Consider the following 22,956-nt stretch of genomic DNA (forward strand, 5'->3'; position numbering starts at 1 on the left):
ATTGAATTTGTCTGCCTTTCTAGTTATAGGTCCCTTACTGCTGGTCTCAAATTTGCTTTAGACATAAGCCATCATTGACCAAAATGGAAAAAGATGTTGGTCCTTTAAGCTTATTCAAGGTTGTTTCTCTAATTATTACTAACTCTATTATTATTCTCAACAGATAAAATATGGGTACTAACTTTTAGTCTTTAAATTTAGTATTTCTTTCATTTTAGTCCCTAAACTCTTTTGCCTACATTAACCTTGAAATTTGACAGCTTTTTTGAACTTAAATTTCATTTAGATATAATGACGTGACATTTTGAGATTGTGCCATTGATTTGAAAAAAATAATTTTTTAGATTATATGTTTTAAAATTTTTAGGTAATGATACGACGTAATATCAAAGTGTCATATAATCATAACTTAACATAATTTAAATTTAGAGACCAAATTAGAAAATTTTGCTAAGTTCTGAGACTAATATAAATGATAAAAAGAATTCAATGATCAAATTATCAAATTTAAAGATTAAATGTTGTTTTATCCTATCAATTTGTAGAGATCTTCAACAGTAATTATCCCTAATAAATTGGGTTGACTCAAGTGATAGTTTACAATTTGTGTTCACCAAGTAAATTTAATTATAAAATTAAGGTTTTCTTTTTACTACTTAAAATATTTTATGTGATAGAAAATATATTTTAAAAAGAGGGTAATAATCTCATGGTATTAATATTTTAGGGCAAATATTTGCATATTCAAGCTAGCTTTTGAGTAATAAAATACTCACATTCTCTCAACTTGTGTGTTTGTTTTCTCCGATTGCCTAGGCTAAGTGTGTTGAAGCTTCTCCAAAGTATAGTTGGAATAAAAATTAAGGCCATATGGGATTGAAAGTTGACTTAAACTCATTGTCATTGAAACAGAGCTTAAGGTCACACGTGACTAGAGTTAAAGTCTTGGCTCGGGATATAGGCGGTGTGAATAGAAAAGACAATACAATGATGATTTTAAAAATCAATAACTTAAAAAAAAACTTTTGACTAATTCAATGATAATTTTGTAACTTTTAAAAGTTAAATGGCTAAAACGTAAATTTATAATAGTTTAGTAACCTTTTAAGTGTAGTTTACCCAATTTTTTATTGTAAGTAGACATGTCTAGATCGGTAGTCTTAAGTCTTAACATTCGAAAACTCAAAAAGCAAGGAGACGAGCTCAGGAAGGGTAAAATAGTAACGTCTGCACCATAACAACCTACTTTCTTACCTTAAAATTTTTCAAAATCAAACGCATGCAAATTTTGCCAACCGTGATATACCGAAAAAAGCTCTTTCATTGAACCTTACCCTCTCTCAAAAGCAGAAAAAAACCATAAATAAATAAATAAAAATCCAAAAAACCGATTAGTTTCGACGATTTGAATCGCTCCGTCTATTTCCCGTTTCTAGCTCTACGAATCAATCGGAAAAAATCTCCGATTTGGCCGGTGAATGGAAGCAATCAGAAAACAAGCCACTCGGCTTCGAGAACAAGTCGCTCGCCAACAACAGGCCTCTATCTCTGTCCCCTAATTTGGACTCTTTCCTTCTTTTTGCTCAAATTTGATTTAGATCCAAGTCAACGCTGATTTCTTAGTTTCATCCATGATGTTTCTCTGCACTTTCAGTGATTTTCTTTTTCATTTTTGTCTTCGATCTGATTTTTTTTATTGTTAGTCTTCTTTATTTCGATTATGCGTTCGTTCCATTTTGAACTAAGTTTCGGATCTATTTATAGCGGTTTTTTTATTTGTGAATCGATTTGAAATATTGTGGAAATAATTGGACTGCTTGTGTGAGTATTAAACTGAAAGTGATGAGCTATTTGGATGTTATTTTTATTAGATAAATTGAAAATTTGAATTTGGAGGATGTAATTTGAATCAGCATTCTTTTTTTTTCAATATTAAGTTTCTATTGAATGATAAAAAACCGAAATATGAATTTGAAATATTGGAAAACTTTTTGCTTGTTGAAATCCATTAGAAACTTGTTTTATTTGTTTTAGATTGCTACCTGCAGGGAGCTTAGTTTGTTTTAACTCAAACTTTTATTTTCCTTGAATGTTACTTCAGGCTGTCTTTAAACAGTTCGGTGCTGGGGGATATGGAGGTTCAGATAACGTAATTACTGATGAGGTAGAACTCCAGCAACATCAGAAACTCGAGAAGCTTTATGTCTCAACCCGTGCTGGCAAGGTTGCTAAGTTGTTCTTTTGCATCAACTTTTCTTTTGTGTGTTCTCTTCGTTTAACTTGGTCAATTTTGTGTTGCAGCATTTTCAAAGGGATATTGTTCGTGGCGTTGAAGGATATATCGTCACTGGGTCCAAACAAGTTGAAATAGGTGAGTTGAATGATATATTGTCAGCATTTACTACTTGATTTTTTAGAATTCCATTTTGTAGATAATCGGTCTTTTTTCAACAGGAACAAAGTTGTCTGATGATAGCAGGAAATATGGTGCTGAAAATACTTGTACCAGTGGCAATACATTATCGAAAGCTGCTTTAGGGTATGGACGTGCTCGTGCTCAAATGGAGAAGGAACGCGGGAATCTGTTGAAGGCTCTTGGCACACAGGTTTGTTTAATGTTTTCATTATTAGAACATAAAATACTAGAATGTTAAGTTGCTAAGTTCATGAATCCATGGAAGAAGACTTCTATGTAAGTTAATATAAGCTGTTTGGTGGCGTGTGTTTGGATGGCTCATTTTTTTCTTTTCTTGTGTATATGCTTTTGGTTAATATTTTGATTAATTTGATTGTTAGGTTGCCGAGCCACTAAGAGCAATGGTAATGGGAGCTCCTTTGGAGGATGCACGGCATCTTGCTCAACGTTATGACAGAATGCGACAAGAAGCTGAAGCACAGGTTTTTATAGGCTACAATATCTTACTGATCAATTAGATATCTCTGTTTGTTTTAATTTTAGAAGAATATATACTTGTTTATGCATATATAGTTTCAAATAATTAGGTCCATAATGAGAAATGCTTGAAGCCGATAATCGGTTGAGGAGATGGGTTTCTGCCAATCTATACATGTTTGCATTTTCTAGAGATTTGTCAAGAGTGATATACATTATGTGTTGTTTTTCAGTACGGAGTAATACTTGCCCCTTGTGTTATGATTATGAAAATTGTATATAAGTATATATTTACGCCCTCCGTTGGACCTAAACAGGCAATTGAAGTTTCGAAACGCCAAGCTAGAGTAAGGGAAACATCGGGAAATCCTGAGATTGTCATGAAATTGGAATCTGCAGAGACAAAACTGCAAGACCTAAAGTCAAACATGGCAATATTGGGAAAAGAAGCTGTTGCAGCAATGACCGCAGTTGAAGCTCAACAACAGAGGTTGACACTTCAGAGACTTATTAGTATGGTAATACAAATTTCCTTCCATATAAAATACTTTAGTTTATTTGGGATGTCTATGAACTTAATTTTGATATTTTATCTCGGGTCAAAAGATTGAAGCTGAACGTACATATCATCAACGAGTCCTTCAGATACTTGATCAGCTTGATGCCGAGGTATGAATTTTGCTACTGAATCCTTTCTCAATATTCTCTTTCTAGAACTAACCACCAATATTCACACAATATAATTGCCCTGTCTTCTTAATAGATGAGATCCGAACGACAACGAATCGAAGCACCTCCTCCCCCAAGTATGGAAACCATGCCTCCACCTCCAACATACGAGGAAGTTAACGGAGTTTATGCGTCCCAAACAAATAACGGTTCAACAGATAGCATGGGCTACTTTTTAGGCGAGGTTTGTAACTCAGTTCCTTACACCATCATTTTTGAACCAACAAGTTACTCTAATCTGTTCAACGGCTGACTAATTGATGTATTTACTCCAGGTAATGCATACGTATAATGGTGAATCCGACGTGGAGCTTTCTTTGTCAGTTGGTGACTTCGTAGTTGTTCGAAAGGTTTAACTGCTTTACTTTCCTATACAATTTATGAGGATATAGTATAATCCAATAAGGATTTGATTTCTATAAACTCATGGATTTTGGCAGGTGACGAACAACGGGTGGGCCGAGGGAGAATGCAAGGGGAAAGCAGGTTGGTTCCCTTTCGGATACATCGAAAGAAGGGAACGTGTTCTTGCAAGCAAAGTGGCAGAAGTTTTCTAAGACATTTCTGCATATCGGTGTCGGAGAAGACGTTTTTGTACGTGCATCTTTCTCTTCCATATTTGTTTGTTTTGTGCCTTATATGTGTATTTCTAATTGAAGAGTTTTCACAAATAGAATTTTATCCTTCACTATGTGAATACATTTTATATTTTTATTTATCTTTCTTTTTAAAAAAAGCGTACCATGATGTATTTTGACTTAGAATATATTTTGCAGAAATGTCTGCATTTGTTATTACATGCACAACCAAAACGGTAGCGTTATACCATTTTATTAGTAAACCTCACTCAACAAAATATGTACAACAAGACTTCATTTTTCTAATACACCGATAATGATGTTTTATATTATTTAATTTTTTAGAAAAAAAAAAAACTTTTTCAAGCTAGATTAGAATGCTACCACATATCCCATATCGTAGAAATTTATTATTTTATTTATTATTAATTAAAGCATGGTCCTGCACAAATGAAAACAAAGAGAACAAGAAGGGTTAATCAATATGCCACAAGTCCCTATTTCGAAAGTTAATCTTTCTATTTTTATTTTTAAAAATTCAACATAAACCTATATTTAACAAAAAAAAAAAAATTAACTGTGCAATCTAGAATTGTCATTGTTGAAGGAATAAAACTTTAGGCTCAATTATTAAGCTTGAGCCCAACTCAGTCCAAAAAATAAGTCTAAAATTTTTACTTAAACCCGACTCAAATACCAATGCTAAAGCTAAGTGTAATCCACCTATATTTATTTTTTTAAATATAATATATCAAATATATTAAAATATTAAATAAATATTTTCTAACAAATTAAAATAAATTTTAAAAAATTTTATACTTAAATAACACTAAACAGCAGCAAAATATGAAAAAACAATAATTTTTTATTGCAAATTTGAGTCAGACTAAACCCAAATAAAAAAATCTTATCCAAAAACTGACCCATTTTTCTATACAGTCCTTATTTTTTTTTTATCTAAACTCTTTTTTCAAACCTTTTTCAAACAAGCTTTCAAGCTGAATGACTCAGGCCATAAACAACTTTAGTGCTGACTATTATGCTTGAATTTTAAAATCTAAAAAAATTAAATTTTGAAAAATTAATATATATGGACTAAATTCTAAATTTGTTAAAGGTATAGAAACTCATTGCATATTAACCTTTTGATAATTACTAGACAATTAAAATATAATTTCAATATTTTAGGTCTTGTTATCGTTTAACTTTAAATTCTTTTATCAAATTCATTGCTGTGATATTTTGAAATTAAAAATACTCACTTTATAGTGATGTAACACAAAAAAAAAGTCGTAATGAAACTGAATTTAATAGAAATTTTAACTTTATTAACAATTGGACTTCCATTTTAAATTTAAAAATAAAGAGATTAAATGACTTGAAATAAAAGTAAAAAAACTAAATTCGAAATATACAAAAAGTACAAAGACTTAAAACACATTTTATCCTTTTACTAAACTAATGAATTTCATTGTTAAGTAATAGAACTTACTAGTTAATTTGGCCCACTGGGGCCTCGATTGCCAAAAATAATGGCCAGTAAAATGAAAAGCAAGACAGCCTGCATTAGGTCAAATGAGAATAATCAGTAAATATCCATTGAAAAATAGCCACAAGGATGCCAAAATGTTAGATAAAAGTACTATGAAAAGTACTATGAAAGCTCTTCTATTAAAAGGTAAATTGCATTTTGTACCCTGTACTTAAGAAATTGACAGATTAATCCCGTTAGATTAAAAAGTAAATTGATTTTTTTATTAAAAATTTTATCTATTTCTACTATTAAAATTTGATCTTTGTACATTAGAATAAGGTACATGTGGCGTCTCTACTTATTCCATCAACCACGCAAGTTTTTAACAGTAAAAATAGATGAAATTTTCAACAAAAAAGATCATTTGCTCTCGATCTTAAAGTATAGAAACTAATTTGCCCATTTTTAAGTAAAAGAAATAAAATTCAATTGACTTCTAATATAAGAACCTACATGGTACTTTTACCCAAAAATTTTATGGACACTCACCAGAAGTGGAGTGTAATTGGTCTGATTTGGAATTATGTAAGATTTCCTGCCCAAAACCCATTTAAAAAAATGTAAGTACGAAGATATGATTTTTCTTTTTTAAACGAAAATAACAGCATCAACCATAAATTTCGATAATGCAACTTCGATAAACCTTTCATTCAGGACCCCTGAGTCCCTGCAAGTCTTGAGGATCGAATCAAGTCTGCTCGATGTTTTTTGTGCACTAGGATCGTTTTTGTCGACCTACAATAACCACAGAAGCACTTTCGTTGTCATGAAACCCCACGAAAAACGACATACAAGTACGATGCATTCGACGAAATTCTCAAAGTTGGTATATAAATATTGTTTATCAAAATGTTAAGAATGAATCACGTACCTTAGCTTTCAACATACAAGAAAAATCATAGAAAGCACCATAGACATCAGCCATCGTGTTGGTTCGGTCAATGACTTTCGCAGTGAGACCTGGAAACACAACCCGAAGATAAACTTGACATCAACCCAACAAATTAAGCCTCACTTTCAACAAAGCGTCTGTGCCTATAAGCTTCAAAGAAAACAATTCTGGAGACTAATAGCTTACCGCGCCTCATTTTCACTACGCCTCTGAAGACTTCGATGTTGTTGTAGCATAAGGCTAGTGTTCCGATAGCCATGACCTAGTAATAGCACAATCCAAGTCAATTCAATAACAGTACATGATTTAATGAAGATAACATGCCACTTGAATGATATACAAGAGCGAATATAAGATAACAGAAGAAATACTCTCTCTCGAACCTGAGGGATAGCACAAAATCGAAAGATTGCAGGATCAGGTAAAGCAGACATGTATTTTAGGCAATCATCCACATGTATTAAAGCATTAGTAATCATGTCATTCAAGCACTGCACTGCCTTGACCGAGTTTTCCTCATATTTCAAGTCCTACGGGGGAAAATTAATATAAGGGAACACCCATTTAAATGCGGTTCCATGTAAAGTTACTCAAACTTCAATGAAATTTGGGTATACCTCAAGTTTGTTGACATATTTACCCCAAATTTGACGAGGCCAAAACATACGCGACTTTGGTATCTCATTGATATCCTCGAGATAATCTCGGATTATATTTGTTTTCTGCAATTTTGTTAGATCCAAAACACATGGTTAAAAAATCGTATCTTCAAGCAACTGTCGAAATCCATGCACAAGAAAAAAGTTACTTCATTCGCGTATCAGAGCAATACCTGAAGAAATAACCCCATTGAATTGGAGAGAGTATCGGGAGCCAAATCTTCTGTACCGCATGCATGGAAAAGTTTGGAAAGACCTAATCCCACGAGTCCTGCTACATAGTGACAATATTCATCGTAGTCATCAACTGTTTCAACCTGCAATATAAAACACAAGTTTCCAGGATCATATATATGTTGATATGAACACATTTAAAATTTGTTTTCGTGCATACGTATGATTTAGTGCTAAGATTGAGAGGTTAAGTTCTTATATACGGTAAGAGACAATATAGAAGAGATCAACCAGTCTTTGATTCTTTGTAAATAAACCTTTTTCTCATTCATACATCCAGGTATAGCTCAGTGCCCACTGTCCAGTAACTCATATTAGATATAGCAAATTAATATATCTATTTGTTCAAGGGAAAAAGCTGAATATTGTTGACCGAAATAGAATACTGTCTTTTCAACAATGCAGATTAGCACACACAAACACACATGCATTTGTTCGAGGGAAAACCCTGAATTTTGTTGGCTGAAATAGAGTACCATGTTCATCAACAAAAAGCAGGTTAAAATAACAATGCATGCGTTGTTAAAATAAACAATGCAGATTAACACACATGCAAACACTAACATATTTGTTCGAGGGAAAACCCCGAATTTTGTTGGCTGAAATAGACTACCGTGTTCATCAATAAAAAGCAAGTTAAAATAACAATGCAGATTAACACATACACACATATTTGTTCAAGGGAAAACTCAAATTTTGTTGGCTGAAATAGTATACTGTCTTTACCTTCCCACACCTCAACAAGAAGATCAGTGTTCATCAAGAAAAAGCAGGTTAAAATAACAATGCAGATTAGCTTATGCACACGCACGCGCGCAAACATATTTGTTTGAGGGAAAACCCAGAATTTTGTTGACTGAAATAAAACCCCGTCTTTTCCGTCCCACACCTCAACAAAAAGCAGGTTAAAATAAACAATGCATGCATGACAAACCTCTTTGCAAATAAATTTTGCCATTCCTGCACCCATTCTTTTTGTAATATCCTCAATTGCCTCCTGATAACTGCAAAATCAATCAAAAATCATTGATTCTTTTTTGGTCGAAATCACAAGCAAAAACAACTTGAACCTCGTTTAAGATACTGAGTTGCCAGATAAAGACATAAACACATATAGTTAGCATCACATTGAAATCTTGGCAAAAACAAAGAAAATAAAGAAAAAGTAAGTTAATAACCAACCCTTTTTCGAGTTCCAAAAAAGCAGTAGATACATGATGAAACTCATCCATAAGAACTTTGTAGTTCTTCGTACCGCCTGAAAAAGAAAGAGAGCTATATAAGCAAATGAACCGGGATTCTTTGACCCGTAAGTTTTCAGCAACAAAATGAGCCGAAATTCCAGAGAAAATCAACAGAAATCCCCCATTGAAGGAGGAAAATTATTCAAAATGCTCACACGAAAAGTGCCAATCAGGATCATATATATGACGATAAAATTCTTTAAGAATAGGAACTTTGATATCTGTTGCCACACTAGTGTCATCCTCTGCAAGTAAAAAAAAAAGTAACACATCAGTACATATCAACACTTGATTGTAATGATCTAAAGAAATGAGCCAATATGCAAAATATTACTCTAATCATTTATAGATTATATAATTTAAACCCTAAATCTAGCATGCAATGAGGCCAATATGCACAAAGTATTCTTAGTAATTTAGAATCAATGGAAACTTATACAAAATGGGAAAATCACATCAAATAAAAATAGAAGGTTGAAGATTAAGAACAAACCAACAGTAATGGGAAAATCACATCAAATAAAAATAGAAGGTTGAAGATTAAGAACAAACCAACAGTATCAAGAGCTCGAAGAACCAAATAAAATATGCAGACCTGAAAAACCACAACAATTTAATACTTGAGATCAGAAAATCAATACATACATGCAAAATAAAAGCGCCGTCAATAAATAACATCGAAATTGATAAGAAATTTATGAAATCAAACGACACCAATATAAAATTCAAATAAATAACCATTGCTTACAGCGTTTTTAAGCTCGGTGTCGAGCTGTTGAATAACGAGAGCAAAACTACGAGATACTTTGTGAAGCATAGAGAAACAAAAAGCCCAGTGAGGCTCTGATGGGATCTGTCTCTCGGCATGCCTTGAAGCCATTTTCAGCTTCAACAATGGATAAAAATCATCTGGGTGTTTCACAAGAGCTCCTAAACTCCCCATTGAAAAGATTTTTATTCTCTCTTCAAATCAAACCCAAATCAACAAAATTAAAATCTGGGTATATGTTTAAATCGTACACTTTCAAAGAGAGGAATTGAGGTTCTTGGATTTTATACTGGAAGATACTAATTGGAGCTTTTTTTATATAGTTTTAACTGAAATGATGCTTGGTTTTGGCCTGTTCACTGTCTTCTTTTTTTCCCCTCCGTTAAAAAAAATTTAAATGTTGATTTTGAGTCAAAATTTAATTGATTTTCGACCTGTTTTTGAAGATTCGATTGATTGAACAAGTGGAAAGCGAACAGATACAATTAAATCTAGTGGTTAGGAAAGTGTTGAAATTTGGAATATTTTTATACAATAATTTGGACTTCTTAGACTTGCCAGCTTGCTGGAAAAAAAAAGGGGTAAATTCCACCCAATGCCATTAAACTATTCGTAAATTTATGTTTTTATCACTCAACTGTAAAAAATTATAAAAATAGTAATTAAACTATTCAAAAAGTTTCATTTAAGTTATTGAATTTTTTGAAAGTTTTTATTTAAGTTATTAGGCTGTTAATTTTTCTTTTAAAGTTTGGGTAATGAACTTTAAGCAACAATTCGACGATCAGTACGATAGATTGATACTCATCGATGAGTAGAATGACATACCTTAGATCTAAGTCAATTTGATAGTCGATGTTGAAGATGACTTGGATTCAAAGTATGCTCTTCTACTTGTTGATGGGTATTGATCCGTTGTGCCAATCATCAATTTTTTACTTGGAGCTCGCCAGTGAAACAAAAACAAAAAAACCTCAACAATCTAGTGACAAATATAAAATTTTAAATAATTCAATGACTTAAATAAAATTTTCACATAATTCAGTGACTATTTTGTAACTTTTTGAAGTCCTGTGGCCAAAACGTAAACTTATTAATAACTTAATGACATTAGTTGTAGTTTACCTTAAAAGAATACAAGTTTAATTGTTAAATCTGTTAAACTTTTTCTGTTAAAAATTTAAAATTATTGCAAAATTTTTCTTTTATTATTACATAGTTCCTAAGTGAGATTTAAAAAAAATAAAAATATCCCACCAACAATTTTAATAAAAATTTAACTATGTAAATAATTGTTTCTAAATTTTTTTATCCAAAATAAATATTCTATTATTAGTCTATGTGCTTTACAAAAGCGATTAATTTAATTCTTATACTTTAATTTGATCAATTTTGGTCAGTATACCTTTTGAATCGACAATTTTAGTCTTTGTACTTTTCAAATTTTGAAAATTTAGTCTTGACCCAAATAATAACAGTTAAATTTGTTTGGTTAAATTTAATTACTTGTCTCGTACTATACGTACAATTGTAGAATTAATCCAAATTCTCTAATTGGATCAGCCTAAATTCCCATACTTTTCAAATTTAAAAATTTAGTCTTAACGAAAATACCTGACATTAATCTATTAATTGGATTTTTAATGAATAATATGTCGAATATAAGTTGACTTGACATTACATATATGATAATGTGTTTACTGTATCAGATTTTAGAAAAATGATAGAACTTAATAAATGTAATAGTTACCATTTGGTGAGAACTAAAATTTCATGATTTAAGAAGTACAAGGATCAAAATGATCAAACTAAAATATAATGACTAAATATACAAATTTTGCAAACTACATGGACTAATAGCAATATCTAACTTTTATTTTCATTAATTTCCATTAACTATTGTTTATATTAAATTAGTTTGGCAAGAGTTGCCAAAATATGGACCATTTCAAACATTTTATATTCTATAAAGTATTTAATATTATTTTCATGGATTACGTAGGTGTACTTCTATTAATTTAAAAGGTTAAATTTAAGAATATAGTTAACTGAGTCTTAACTCGATTGGTATGGGTATTATTGTTAATGTAAGAGGAAATGAGTTCGAGTGTGTTGAAACGCATTATCCTCCTATTTATAAGTTAGGGAGGAGTTATGAATAATTTTAAACGTTACTAACTTCTAATTTTATAAATTATTATTTTAATATTGTATAATTTAAATTTTTATAATTTAATAAGAGAGTTAAATTATAATTTTCTCATTTTTGAAGTGATCAAAATTAAAATTGAAATTGTAAGAGGGTAAAAATGCAATGTTTCATTAGATTAATTATATAATTGGGTTATGTATATGTACGTATACTTTAACACTTATTTAGCTTAAAAAGTTTAAAATATGTTTTAATTTATATATATATATATATATATATATTGTATATTTGAAAATTTTATTATTATTTTGGAATAGTTTTATAAATGAGGTTTTTTTATGTATATTTTTATATTTTATGTAAAAATTTTAAAATTTTATGTAATGATATGATACTCTAAACATCACATAATCATGTTTAGGTGTGTAAATGAAACACTAGTACTTGCAAGCTACTCGAGTTCAACTCGAAAAAAATTTAAACTTAATTCAATAATTATTGAGCCGAGCTTAAGCTATTAATTGAGTCGAATTCGAGTCTAGTAATACTTAATTTAAATGGTTCACAAGCCTTATCGAGTTTCTTCATATTTTTATATTATTGAATCGCATTATTGCCCTTAATATGTATTATTAATCTTAAGCTTAATTATAGAGCCGAGTATAAGCTCGAGTACAAAAATTGATGAACAATCTTAATCGAGCTTGAATAACTCAATTATATCTCGAGCCAAACTCAAAGTTAAAAACATATGCTTGATTAATCTTAAGTCAATTATCAACCTCAAACTTAATAATCTTCGGACTCAAACTCAACTACCTCAAATCATATCTAAACTTATTAAAATGATAAGAAAATCTGAAACTAAAGTGGAGTGAAAGAATTTAAAAATTTAAAAATCATGAGGGACTAAATTTTGATTTATCCAAAAACGAATAACAAATTTTAGTGGTGAGTGAAGAGAATACTTACAGCTTTTTTAAGCTCATAAGAGTGAATCAGCGTAGTAACGAAAGCAAAACTGGTGAGAGAGTAAAGTACGGAGAAGCAGAAACGCCATTGCTGTGGATATAACGGGATTTCCTTCATCGCCGTTAATTTGAGCTTCAACAATAGATAAAACTCGCTTGGATGCTCCACAATTTCCCAAGCTAGGGTAGCTACTCGTATCCATTTGTTAATCACGGCGAAGATCACCGTTGGCGATGATGATGATGTAAGCTTCTGATCTGCAATTTCAATTGCAGCCATGTTTCTTGAGCTTTTTCAGAAATGTAGAAAAAAAAAAAGAAAAGAAACATTGAGGTCAGTGATCCGTTTGATTCCATTTTTATTGATTTTTTTTTTTTGCACTTGAATCGTTGATGAATCTTATTTTTAATTAAATAAATTGGTATTAGATTTACTCTGGAAGGATCTCGTGGGCCTGATTGTTCGGTGGAGTTTTTTTCCTATAATCTGTTGTATGGATATGAATCATATGATAATTTTCTTGGGAATTGTCGAACAATCTGATATAAGATCAGCCATGTCGACTGTTTGATTGAAGGTTTTTTTTTTTTAAATATAATGGAGGAATTAAAGTGTATTTTATTTTTATTAAAAACAAATTAATTAATTTTGAAGTTAGATTAAAGAGTATTATTTGTTTTTATTGTAAAAAATGAGCCTAATTGATAAAATTATTAGACAATTACCCGTGACGTATCACATGTATAAGAATTTATTTCTACTGTACAAATGGATAAAAATTTTAATGAAGGATTAGATTACTGTTTAATTTAATGTATAGAACTATTTTATCCAATTTTTAATAGAGACAAAATATAATTTAACTTAATATAATAATTTCTATTATACTTTTATCTATAATAAATTTGAAATTGAGTCATATAGATCCCTAAACAAATAACAGAGTTTTTCTTTCATTTACAGAATTTGAATTTAAAATTTTACAAAAAAAAAAAGGAAAAAAGGAATTTCTTGTAACTCGATCAATGACATGTTTGATAATTAGACATAACTTCAAAATAAAATAAATTGAGCCTTTTATTAATAGAAATTGCTCAGATTTAATCATTAATGAATGCTTTTATGATTTAATCATTTACGAGATTTAAACTTAAATTTTAATTTAAAGAATATTGATTTTTCATCTCTCGATCTACAACATTTGCTGATAATTATTTGTGAGTAAATTGTTTAAACGAAAGAGCATTCTTTAGAAAAAAATTGAAAATACTGTATGGAAAAAGTTACACTTACTTTATTTATCTATGATCGAAATTATGTAAATTGAACTTTTGTTAATGAAAGATCTTCGTTGACCGGTTTAGTCAATAATAAATGTTGACATGTTTAATGAAAATATTAGAGAACGAAAAATTAAATTATATATTATGTAAATAAATATATTAATGTCACACTTAATAAATATTTTAGAAAATAATATTATAATAAATATATAGATGATAGTTACTTGCCAATTAGATTGAAACCTATGTGTGACCCCTGGCAAAACAATATTCTATGATTACATTCAAAACAAACATAAAAGTTAAGTTTTTAAATCGAATTAATAATTAAATTGATCACTAATTCATTATCGATTTAATTAGTTTGTTTGATTTATTTAAATAAATTATAAAATAATTTTTAATTTGATGGATGGTTCCAATATAATTCAAAAAATCACGTTGCGAATTTTCCTTGAATTTTCATATTTTTCTTTTTGCTCACCATGTGTATAACCCCTATCTATATATATAAAAGAAGGCTCCAAAGGCCTTCCATTTGCGGACACGTGGCTCTCTCATCATCTTACTTTTTATTTCTACAAAAATGGTTAAATTTCACCTTTAGTCCCTCTAATATGGTTAAATTTCACATGGCCTCTCACCCGTGCTTCCTTCCTTTCTTTTTCTATTTTACAAAAAGGATTAAATTTCACCTTTGGTCCCTTAGAGACGTATATGTGACTTTTTATTTCTTTTAGATTTGCCTTGCTTTTTTTTTTTATATATTATAAGACGATGATCAAATTTTAATTTTAACCTTTAAACTATGTTAAAATTTAGAGTTTAATCTATATTGTTAACTATTTTAATCAAAATACCAATGTCAAATTTTTTAGGAACAATATTCAAACAAAAAATATATTTTATAATGAAAAGTTCAGATGAATGTTTTTAAGAAAAAATATATAAAAATTTTCAATGTTATTTTTATTGTTATATAACTAACAAATATATATATATTAATTTCAAAATATCACGCTAATGAATTTAATAAAAAATTTTAATAGCGATAATGATTAGACTTAATTTTTAATTAAACAAGTAAAGAGTCTAAATTTTTGAAAATAAAATAAACTTAGAATATATTTTGACTTTCGAATTTGTATTTTATAAATTGACACAAACAAATAAATTATCCAATAGGAAACATGAAATTTATAATATTTATATTCTACTCGATGTGATTTGAATTCTGATTTTCAAGATCAATCAGAATCCGACCAGAAAGAAAAAAAAAAAGTTTGACATGGAAATATCCAAATGCCAATGTCTAATTCTTTGTTGGCTAGCATCAATTATTACACATATTGGCCGCTGACGTGTCTTAGCTGCCAACGAAATATCAACTTGTGGTTACTTTTTAGTTTTAAACAATATTTATTCTTTGAATTTATATTTTTTTAATACAATCGCTAGACATTTTGTGGTTTACATTAATCTCGAAATTAGTAATTTTTTAAATTTAGTCCCTAAATTTAAATTTTATTCAGAAATGAGGACGTGACACTTTATTATTGATTATGTCATCACTTGAAAATTGTAAATCTTTTACAATATTGTAACGTATCAGTGACTTAAATGAAAATTTTCGAATAGTTTAGTAATATTATATTACTTTTTAAAATTGAATGACTAAAATGTAAATTTACTAATAGTTTAATGACATTGACTGCAATTTACCCCTTTTTTATATGATTATTGAACCATCCATAGTTATTATTATTATTTTTTTGTTGTTGTTGTTTGTACAACTATCACACCATTAACAAGAGTAATCATTGCTGCACACACCACCTACGATTTCTCCTTAACAGAATATGTAAGCATCGTGTGCTTAATTTATTATTATATCAATTTAAATTATGTATAATTAATAAAAATATTAATTAATGTGATTAATTTTGTTTAGTTACTCTCTTTTAAAATTAACATAGATTAAATTTTTTGATTTTTTAAAGAGTGATTAATTTGTTAAATGTCGAATATCTAATCAAGATTATTTGAATCGAATCGACTAATTAAATTGATTGAACTAAAAATCAATTGAAGTGTTGGTACGAATAATAACATTAAACCTGTTGATACATATAAATATAATCTATAAAAAATTATTGAATCAGACAATTAAACTAAAATTTTAATATTTTTAATTTTTAATTAATTAAATTAAATCAATTAAATCAACAAATTAATCAAATGATGGATTAATATCAATCCGATTTTGAAAACCTTAGCTGCTTGAGATGATGAGGAGTGCAAGCAGAGATAACAGCCGATATAGACTTTAAATTTTAGTGACAGAATTTGTGTATTCGTCGCTAAAAAGAATCTAAATACATGCGAATTTTCAGAGAATCTAAAAAACAATATATATTTGAAGAAACTAAACCTTTGAAAGTCCAAATTTCAGTGGTTCACTTCAAAGCATTCCAATAAAAATTTATTTTTATTTATCATCTTTGGTCATTTGCCTCCATTTTTCCTTTGAAATCTTTCAGAATTTTTTTTTTAAATTAGGGTTTCTCCGCTTAAATTAAACCCAAAAAAAGGGGGAATGATGTTAACCAGTAAGACATTAATTCAACCTCCTTCCATTCATCTCCCAAACCCTAATCTCAAACTCTCTCCTTCAATCCCTAAAAGATCCACTTTCTCATCCCTTCCTTTTCACCGATCATTTTTACTGTCTTTTTCACATAATTTGACGCCTCAAAATCCTAGCCGTCACTGCATTAGCCCTGGCCAGGAACTGAGTTATGAAAATGAAGATTTAGTCGAAGAACAAAATGAAGAAGAAGAAGTGGAAATTAGCCGGGAAATCAAGGGAGAGGGATTAGCAAATCAGAGCATATGGAATCAAATGAAAGAGATTGTGATGTTTACTGGACCGGCTACTGGGCTTTGGCTTTGCGGGCCTTTGATGAGTCTTATTGATACTGCTGTCATTGGTCAGGGAAGCTCAATCGAGCTTGCAGCTTTAGGTGATTAAATAAATGAATTCCCTGATTTTTTTTTAAATTTTGGGTTATTTATTTATTTATTGAAGGAGAATTTTTTGAGTGAATGATTGAATTTGGATGGATTGTTGGCAGGTCCAGCAACGGTTGTTTGTGATTATACAGGTTATATGTTTATGTTCCTTTCAATTGCCACTTCCAATATGGTGGCCACTTCTCTTGCTAGACGGGTTAGTTTCTTCAACATTATTGCGCGTGTTATTGCTTTTATCTGTAATACCAGTAATGCAATCTGAAAGCCGAGTTAGTGTAAACATAAACTTGATTAGTAAACTTATATAAATATAAAGGATTAAATTTATGACTTAACATGATTGTTGATTGATTTAACCAAAGAATGGGGTTGGAACTTGGGAGTTTATCATCATTTATATAGCACCGTGATTTTCTGCATATTGTTCATTTAAATGCTGCAACTTGATATAATATTATTGCATGGCTTTGTCGGTAAAAGTACCATGGAGGGCCCAATACTGGAGTTGAATTGCATTTTGTCTTCGACTACTAAAAAAATGGTTTTCTTTTTGTTGTTAAAAATTGCATCCATTTCTACTTTTAAAAACCGGTCCTTGTATGTTAGCGTGTATATAGCATGATATACATGTGACACACCATGTATAATTATAGTTATAAAGTTAGCCACACCAATTTTTAACAGTACAAATGAATTAAATTTTTAAAAGAAAGGACCAATTTGCTCTTTAAACTAATGTACAGGGACTAATTTGCCCATTTTTTGAGTGGAGGGGGAAAATGCATTCTAGTATAGGGGCCTCCATCATACTTTTACCTGATTATTTCATTGTATTTAATCACTCTGCAAGCTGAGATATACGTTGGGTCTTCCTTTTCAAGGACACTCTGGCATTTGGATACTTTGAATAATCTGTTTCTATTTGCTTCACTGTGTTTAAGGCTGTGTTTTAGGCTTTAACTCTATTAACAATGCTTTGTTGCTGCAGGATAAAAATGGAGTTCAGCATCAGATATCTATCCTGCTTTTTATTGGGTTGTTTTGTGGCTTTTTGATGCTTATCTTAACTAGATTCTTTGGTTCATGGGCATTAACAGGTAAAGCTTTTTTATTTGGTTCCAGATTATGAAAATGTAGGATGCTTACTGATTTTGTTGAGTGGGCACATCTATGGTTTCAACTTATGAATAGATAGAAAGAATCCCAATAAAAAATGAACCCCTTCTGCCATTTTTGACCCTTTCAGCTTTTTCTGGACCCAAGAATGCACATCTTGTACCTGCTGGAAACACATATGTTCAGGTTTATTTTCTTCTATGTTTCTTTCCTATTTAAACTTTCAGATGTTCTTAGTAGGCTTCCTTTTTATACACATAAACCTTCTTTAAATCAGTTCTATTTCCTTTACTTTCCTCATGACTGTTCATGGTTCAGAGATATTTGAGAGAATGCTCTTTGGAATAACGAAGCACGATTCTTTTGAAGATTTCTTACTTTTCTTTGTTATAGGTTATATCTATTTAATGGGATGTAGAATTATATGTACCTGGTTAAAGTGTCTCCCTAAAAGTCCTCCATCTTTAATAGGTCTTGGAACTTGAAGTGTTATATCTGATTTTATCTGTTCATGTGTTTATCTATCATGTGATGGAGAAGCGGAGGTATAAGGTGAAAGTACCATGGAGGCCCCTTGTACTAGGAGTTAGATTGCATTTTACTCTTTCTACTAAATAAATAGGCAAATTAGTCCCTGTACTTTAGTTCAAAGAGCAAATTGGTCATTTTTGTTAAAAAATTCATCCATTTGGACTGTTCAAAACTGATATGGTTGACGGAATAACTGGATAGTGATATATGACGTGCCACGTATCCATCATGTTGACGTACAGGGACCAGTTTTTAACAGTAGAAATGGATGGAATTTTTAATAGAAGGATCAATTTGCTCTTTGATCTAATATATAGAGACTAATTTGCCCATTTTTTAGTATAGGGGACAAAATGCTATCCAACTCCTAGTGCAGAGGCCTCCATGGTATTTTTACCGGAGGTATAATTGCTTTCTTGAGGCCATTAGTATTTGCATCTGGTTGGGTGACATCTGCTACTAGAATCCTATTACTGCCAATGTTTTTAAGTCATTCCTATGGCTAGATATTCTTCCACGGCAACTAGTGGAATTGAACTTTGTCTAATTCTTATTCTTACAGCTTCTCTTGTTGTCATTCTCAATTATTCCTATCGTGTTCTAATTGAAACAAAGTCTTTTCTGTTTGCAGATTAGAAGTTTAGCATGGCCAGCAGTTCTAGTTGGATGGGTGGCGCAAAGTGCCAGGTGCGATATATTTCATTTTCTCCTCCTTTTTAATTTTGTGTTTGAGTGAATTTGATGTGCATTGTTCTTGTTGTCTTGTGTGTTTTGGCACACTGTAATATGTGATGCATACACACTATTTTATTTTTTATCTGTCAGAAATGAAGCCCTAGCTAAACTCCTAGGCTATACTGTCCAGCTCTAACCAAGGATATTAATTAAGAAGCTATTGGGTTACTTATGATCTTCGTATTAATTATTTTTGGGCATAGTGCCAAAATTTAGCCCTCACCATTCTGTTAATTTGGCCCTTTTTTTTTTTTTAGCTAAAATTGACTATTAACTTTTCAAAAAGTCAAATCACCTTTCTTAGTGGAAATGCTGACTAAAAAAATTAATTTTTTAATGATGTTGCCATGGCAATCTGTGTGACAATTTATGTATATTTCATACTGACATAATACTATTTGTCTTACATGCCACGTCAATAAATAATTTAAAAATTATAAAAAACAAAAAGATAATAAAAACTCAAAAAATTAGTATGAAGTACACGTGTATTGTCATGCGGGCTGCCATTTTAAAAATTTAATGTTTTAGTTAGCATTTCTGTTAAAAACACAATTTGACTCTTTTTGAAAAGTTGATGATCAAATTCAACAATTTGAAATGGTTTAGGGTAAAATTTAGCTCAAAAAAGGAAAAGGGCTAAATTTGACATTCTGCCTTAATTTTTAAAAGAGATATTTTAGTTCATTTACAAATATATCAGCATACCCGTTTAGTAGGATTTATTCTAGCTTGATTGCTGATGGATTTTATGTTGTTGAATTGCCAAGATTGTGAATATTTGTTGCTTCGTTTCATTTTTGTTAGTCTTAACACTCTCTTTCTATCTCCCAGCCTTGGCATGAAAGATTCCTGGGGACCTTTGAAAGCATTGGCTGTTTCCAGTGCCATAAATGGTATTGGTGATGTTGCCTTGTGCATGTTTTTAGGTTATGGTATCGCTGGAGCGGCATGGGCAACAATGGTTTCACAGGTGCTGAACGAACCCAAAATTCCCATATATACAGCTGTTCATTGACCGGAAAATACTTTTTGGCACATCCACTTACCGACATAAGTTTTAGGTTGTTGCAGCTTATATGATGATTGATGCTCTAAACAAGAAAGGGTACAATGCATTTGCCATCTCCATTCCAACATTTGAAGAGCTGCTGAGCGTGCTAGCAATTGCTGGTCCAGTATTTGTAACTTTGACGGCAAAGGTTTACATTCTAATAGCAATATCTTGGATAAAAGTACCATGTAGGTCCTTGTATTAGGAGTCAAATTGCATTTTTTCCTCTTTACTGAAAAAGGAAAATTAGTTCTTGTACATTAAATAAAAAAGTAAACCGGTTCTTTTATGTTAAAAATTTCATCATTTTCTGTCATTAAAAACTGGTGTGGCTAATTGAATAACCTGACAGTTCCATGTGGCATGCTATGTGTACCTAATGCTGATGTACAAGGACCAACTTTCAACTGTAGAAATGGATGAAATTTTTAATAGAAGGACCAGTTTGCTCTTTAATCTAACATATAGAGACTAATTTGTGTATTTTTTTAATAGAAGAAGCAAAATGCAATTTGACTCCTTGAATAAGGGCCTTAATGGTACTTTTACCCAATATCCTGTATTCATAACCATATGCTTTTCACCTGAGACTCGTTGATGTTCTTTTAGGTAATTTTCTATTCTGTCCTCGTATATTTCGCTACATCCATGGGAACACACACTGTTGCTGCTCATCAGGTTAGATTTACTCACAGTCGTGATTTTTGGTCACTTGTCTGCTTTTATCTTGCATTGTTGAAAATCAGTAACACCATTTTCACACCAGGTCCTCCTTCAAACATACGCGATGTGCACTGTTTGGGGTGAGCCTCTCTCTCAAACCGCACAGTCATTTATGCCTGAGTTGATATATGGAGTCAATCGAAGTTTGCCAAAGGTCCGTGACCTCAACTTTAATTTCCCTGCCTCAGCAGTGGTAATATATCGCATTCCCTATTTAGTACACCATCATATTGGATGTCCCTAACATGTTTCGAATTGTCATATCAAACAGGCTAGAATGCTGCTAAAATCACTTGTCACTATTGGCGCTACACTTGGACTAGTATTGGGGATTATTGGAACGGCAGTTCCTCGGTTTTTTCCCAATATCTTTACACCCGATGTAAAGGTCATCCAGGAGGTTAGTTCATGTTTTCTTGAACATGTAATCCAAGAGGTTTATACATCAATGGCATGTGGATCTTTTTAATTTTTGTGTCCTTGTAGATGCACAAGGTGCTATTACCATACTTTCTGGCATTAGCTATAACCCCAAGCACTCACAGCCTTGAAGGCACTTTGCTGGTATGTTTCTTTAAATTTAAATTTGAATATCTCTTATCACATCAACTCGGTTTGCCAGTTGTCTATACACGAGCAATGACAACTCGTGCTACAAATCCATTTTGCTGTTGTAGGCTGGACGAGATCTTCGATTTATTAGCTTGTCAATGACAGGATGCCTTGCCTTTGGTGCGCTTATACCACCGGTAGAGATCCGTTTTCTTGTTCCTTATCTACCACTCTTTATCTGATAAGCTGATTAGTAAAAGTACCATGGAGTCCCTTGTACTACAAGTTAGATTGCATTTTGCATCTCTACTCAAAAAATGGGTAAATTAGTCCCTATGTGTTGGATCAAAAAGTAAATTAGTCCCTTCTGTTAAAATTTTTATCTATTTGTACTGTTAATACCTAGCGTGGCTGACGGAATAATCGGATCTCATGCTGACATACAGGGATCAGTTTTTAATAGTAGAAATAGATGAAACTTTTAACAGAAGAATCAATTCGCTCTTTGATCTAACATATAGGGATTAATTTGTCCATTTTTTGAGAAGGGACAAAATGCGATCTAATTCATAGTACACGGGCTTTCATGATACTTTTACCTAAGCTGATCAGATTTTGCAGTAAAATTATCCTAACTTTAATTTGTTACCAGCTTTTGACTTCTACTGGATGTGGCTTGGCGAGCTGCTGGTTTGCACTTATGGGGTTCCAATGGGTAAAAAGACTAAACCTCTCTTAGATTTTGTATTAAGGCCACCTGTTTCAGATGATTCAAATGTTGAAGATTCGAACTTTTTTCAGGCTCGGTTTTTCCTTTCCCTTCAACGTCTTCTTTCTTCCAACGGCATACTGTATTCCGAAGACTTGACACGATTCGAATTGAAGGATATGAAAGCCTCTTAATTTCGGAATCCGCCATGCCATTGATGTATTTTGACATTCTTCCACAGCAAATCATAGTTGGAAGATTAAGGACTGCACCTATATTTATATATGTAAATTATTTTTTTATTCAATTCTTACTGCTATTTATAATTTTTTAAATCCTTAAATTAAAGAAAAATACATTTTTTCAAATTTAATTATTCCTAATTGTTGCACTCGCAATGGTGTCAACTAAATTAAGGTTCAATCAATTATACGTATATAAATTTTAATACTAATTTTAGTGTGCACTCTCCAGAATTAATACTAATTTTTGCGTCCTCTACTACACTTAATATTTTTTGCTAAATAAGTTTTAATTTAACATCCAAATACATTTATACCAACT

The 22,956-nt window shown here is 31.0% G+C and overlaps 3 protein-coding genes and 1 long non-coding RNA gene across 5 annotated transcripts; 3 read left to right on the forward strand and 1 right to left on the reverse strand.

The window, feature by feature from the left end:
- Positions 1 to 1,167: 1,167 nt before the first annotated feature.
- LOC108476176 (SH3 domain-containing protein 2-like) lies at positions 1,168 to 4,386 on the forward strand. The gene is made up of 10 exons (XM_017778298.2): positions 1,168 to 1,538; positions 2,102 to 2,224; positions 2,302 to 2,371; positions 2,455 to 2,606; positions 2,797 to 2,898; positions 3,211 to 3,411; positions 3,500 to 3,562; positions 3,657 to 3,806; positions 3,898 to 3,972; positions 4,063 to 4,386. The coding sequence occupies exons 1-10, from the start codon at positions 1,479 to 1,481 to the stop codon at positions 4,177 to 4,179; spliced, it is 1,113 nt and encodes a 370-aa protein (XP_017633787.1). The 5' UTR covers positions 1,168 to 1,478; the 3' UTR covers positions 4,180 to 4,386.
- Positions 4,387 to 4,390: 4 nt separating this feature from the next.
- LOC108476174 (squalene synthase 2-like) lies at positions 4,391 to 10,048 on the reverse strand. Of its 2 annotated transcripts, XM_017778297.2 has the most exons (14): positions 9,512 to 10,048; positions 9,316 to 9,358; positions 8,919 to 9,008; positions 8,702 to 8,777; positions 8,454 to 8,523; positions 7,459 to 7,602; positions 7,244 to 7,348; positions 7,010 to 7,156; positions 6,813 to 6,888; positions 6,606 to 6,694; positions 6,378 to 6,469; positions 6,224 to 6,269; positions 5,693 to 5,761; positions 4,391 to 4,642 (listed from the first exon to the last, which is right to left on the reverse strand). In XM_017778297.2, the coding sequence occupies exons 1-13, from the start codon at positions 9,704 to 9,706 to the stop codon at positions 5,696 to 5,698; spliced, it is 1,239 nt and encodes a 412-aa protein (XP_017633786.1). In that variant the 5' UTR covers positions 9,707 to 10,048; the 3' UTR covers positions 4,391 to 4,642; positions 5,693 to 5,695. The 2 variants fall into 2 exon arrangements, with proteins under 2 accessions (XP_017633786.1, XP_017633785.1); XM_017778296.2 differs by lacking the exon at positions 4,391 to 4,642 and having other exon boundaries at positions 5,507 to 5,761.
- A 2,455-nt stretch (positions 10,049 to 12,503) lies between these two features.
- Positions 12,504 to 13,325, forward strand: LOC128290521 (uncharacterized). Its single transcript, XR_008280386.1, has 2 exons — positions 12,504 to 12,989; positions 13,085 to 13,325. It is a non-coding gene; the product is annotated as an uncharacterized LOC128290521 (long non-coding RNA).
- Positions 13,326 to 16,199: 2,874 nt separating this feature from the next.
- LOC108474808 (protein DETOXIFICATION 46, chloroplastic) lies at positions 16,200 to 22,760 on the forward strand. Its single transcript, XM_017776831.2, has 14 exons — positions 16,200 to 16,962; positions 17,074 to 17,168; positions 17,961 to 18,069; positions 18,219 to 18,274; positions 19,251 to 19,306; positions 20,189 to 20,327; positions 20,419 to 20,556; positions 21,018 to 21,086; positions 21,175 to 21,285; positions 21,403 to 21,531; positions 21,618 to 21,695; positions 21,809 to 21,880; positions 22,336 to 22,398; positions 22,485 to 22,760. Exons 1-14 carry the CDS (start codon positions 16,536 to 16,538, stop codon positions 22,584 to 22,586), a joined length of 1,644 nt encoding a protein of 547 aa, XP_017632320.1. The 5' UTR covers positions 16,200 to 16,535; the 3' UTR covers positions 22,587 to 22,760.
- The last annotated feature ends 196 nt before the right edge of the window (positions 22,761 to 22,956 follow it).

This window comes from Gossypium arboreum, chromosome 3, assembly GCF_025698485.1.
Source record: "Gossypium arboreum isolate Shixiya-1 chromosome 3, ASM2569848v2, whole genome shotgun sequence".
Classification (NCBI taxonomy): Eukaryota; Viridiplantae; Streptophyta; class Magnoliopsida; order Malvales; family Malvaceae; genus Gossypium; species Gossypium arboreum.

Coding starts and splice junctions, on each gene's coding strand:
- LOC108474808 (XM_017776831.2), top strand. CDS start 16,536: ATGATGTTAACCAGTAAGACATTAATTCAACCTCCTTCCATTCATCTC. Junction 18,275..19,250: donor CTGGAAACACATATGTTCAG/GTTTATTTTCTT, acceptor TTCTGTTTGCAG/ATTAGAAGTTTAGCATGGCC. Junction 20,557..21,017: donor TTGTAACTTTGACGGCAAAG/GTTTACATTCTA, acceptor ATGTTCTTTTAG/GTAATTTTCTATTCTGTCCT.
- LOC108476174 (XM_017778297.2), bottom strand. CDS start 9,706: ATGGGGAGTTTAGGAGCTCTTGTGAAACACCCAGATGATTTTTATCCA. Junction 6,695..6,812: donor CGTAGTGAAAATGAGGCGCG/GTAAGCTATTAG, acceptor TTGTGTTTCCAG/GTCTCACTGCGAAAGTCATT. Junction 6,270..6,377: donor TCAGGGGTCCTGAATGAAAG/GTTTATCGAAGT, acceptor GGTTTTGGGCAG/GAAATCTTACATAATTCCAA.
- LOC108476176 (XM_017778298.2), top strand. CDS start 1,479: ATGGAAGCAATCAGAAAACAAGCCACTCGGCTTCGAGAACAAGTCGCT. Junction 2,372..2,454: donor GTCCAAACAAGTTGAAATAG/GTGAGTTGAATG, acceptor TTTTTTCAACAG/GAACAAAGTTGTCTGATGAT. Junction 2,899..3,210: donor GACAAGAAGCTGAAGCACAG/GTTTTTATAGGC, acceptor GGACCTAAACAG/GCAATTGAAGTTTCGAAACG.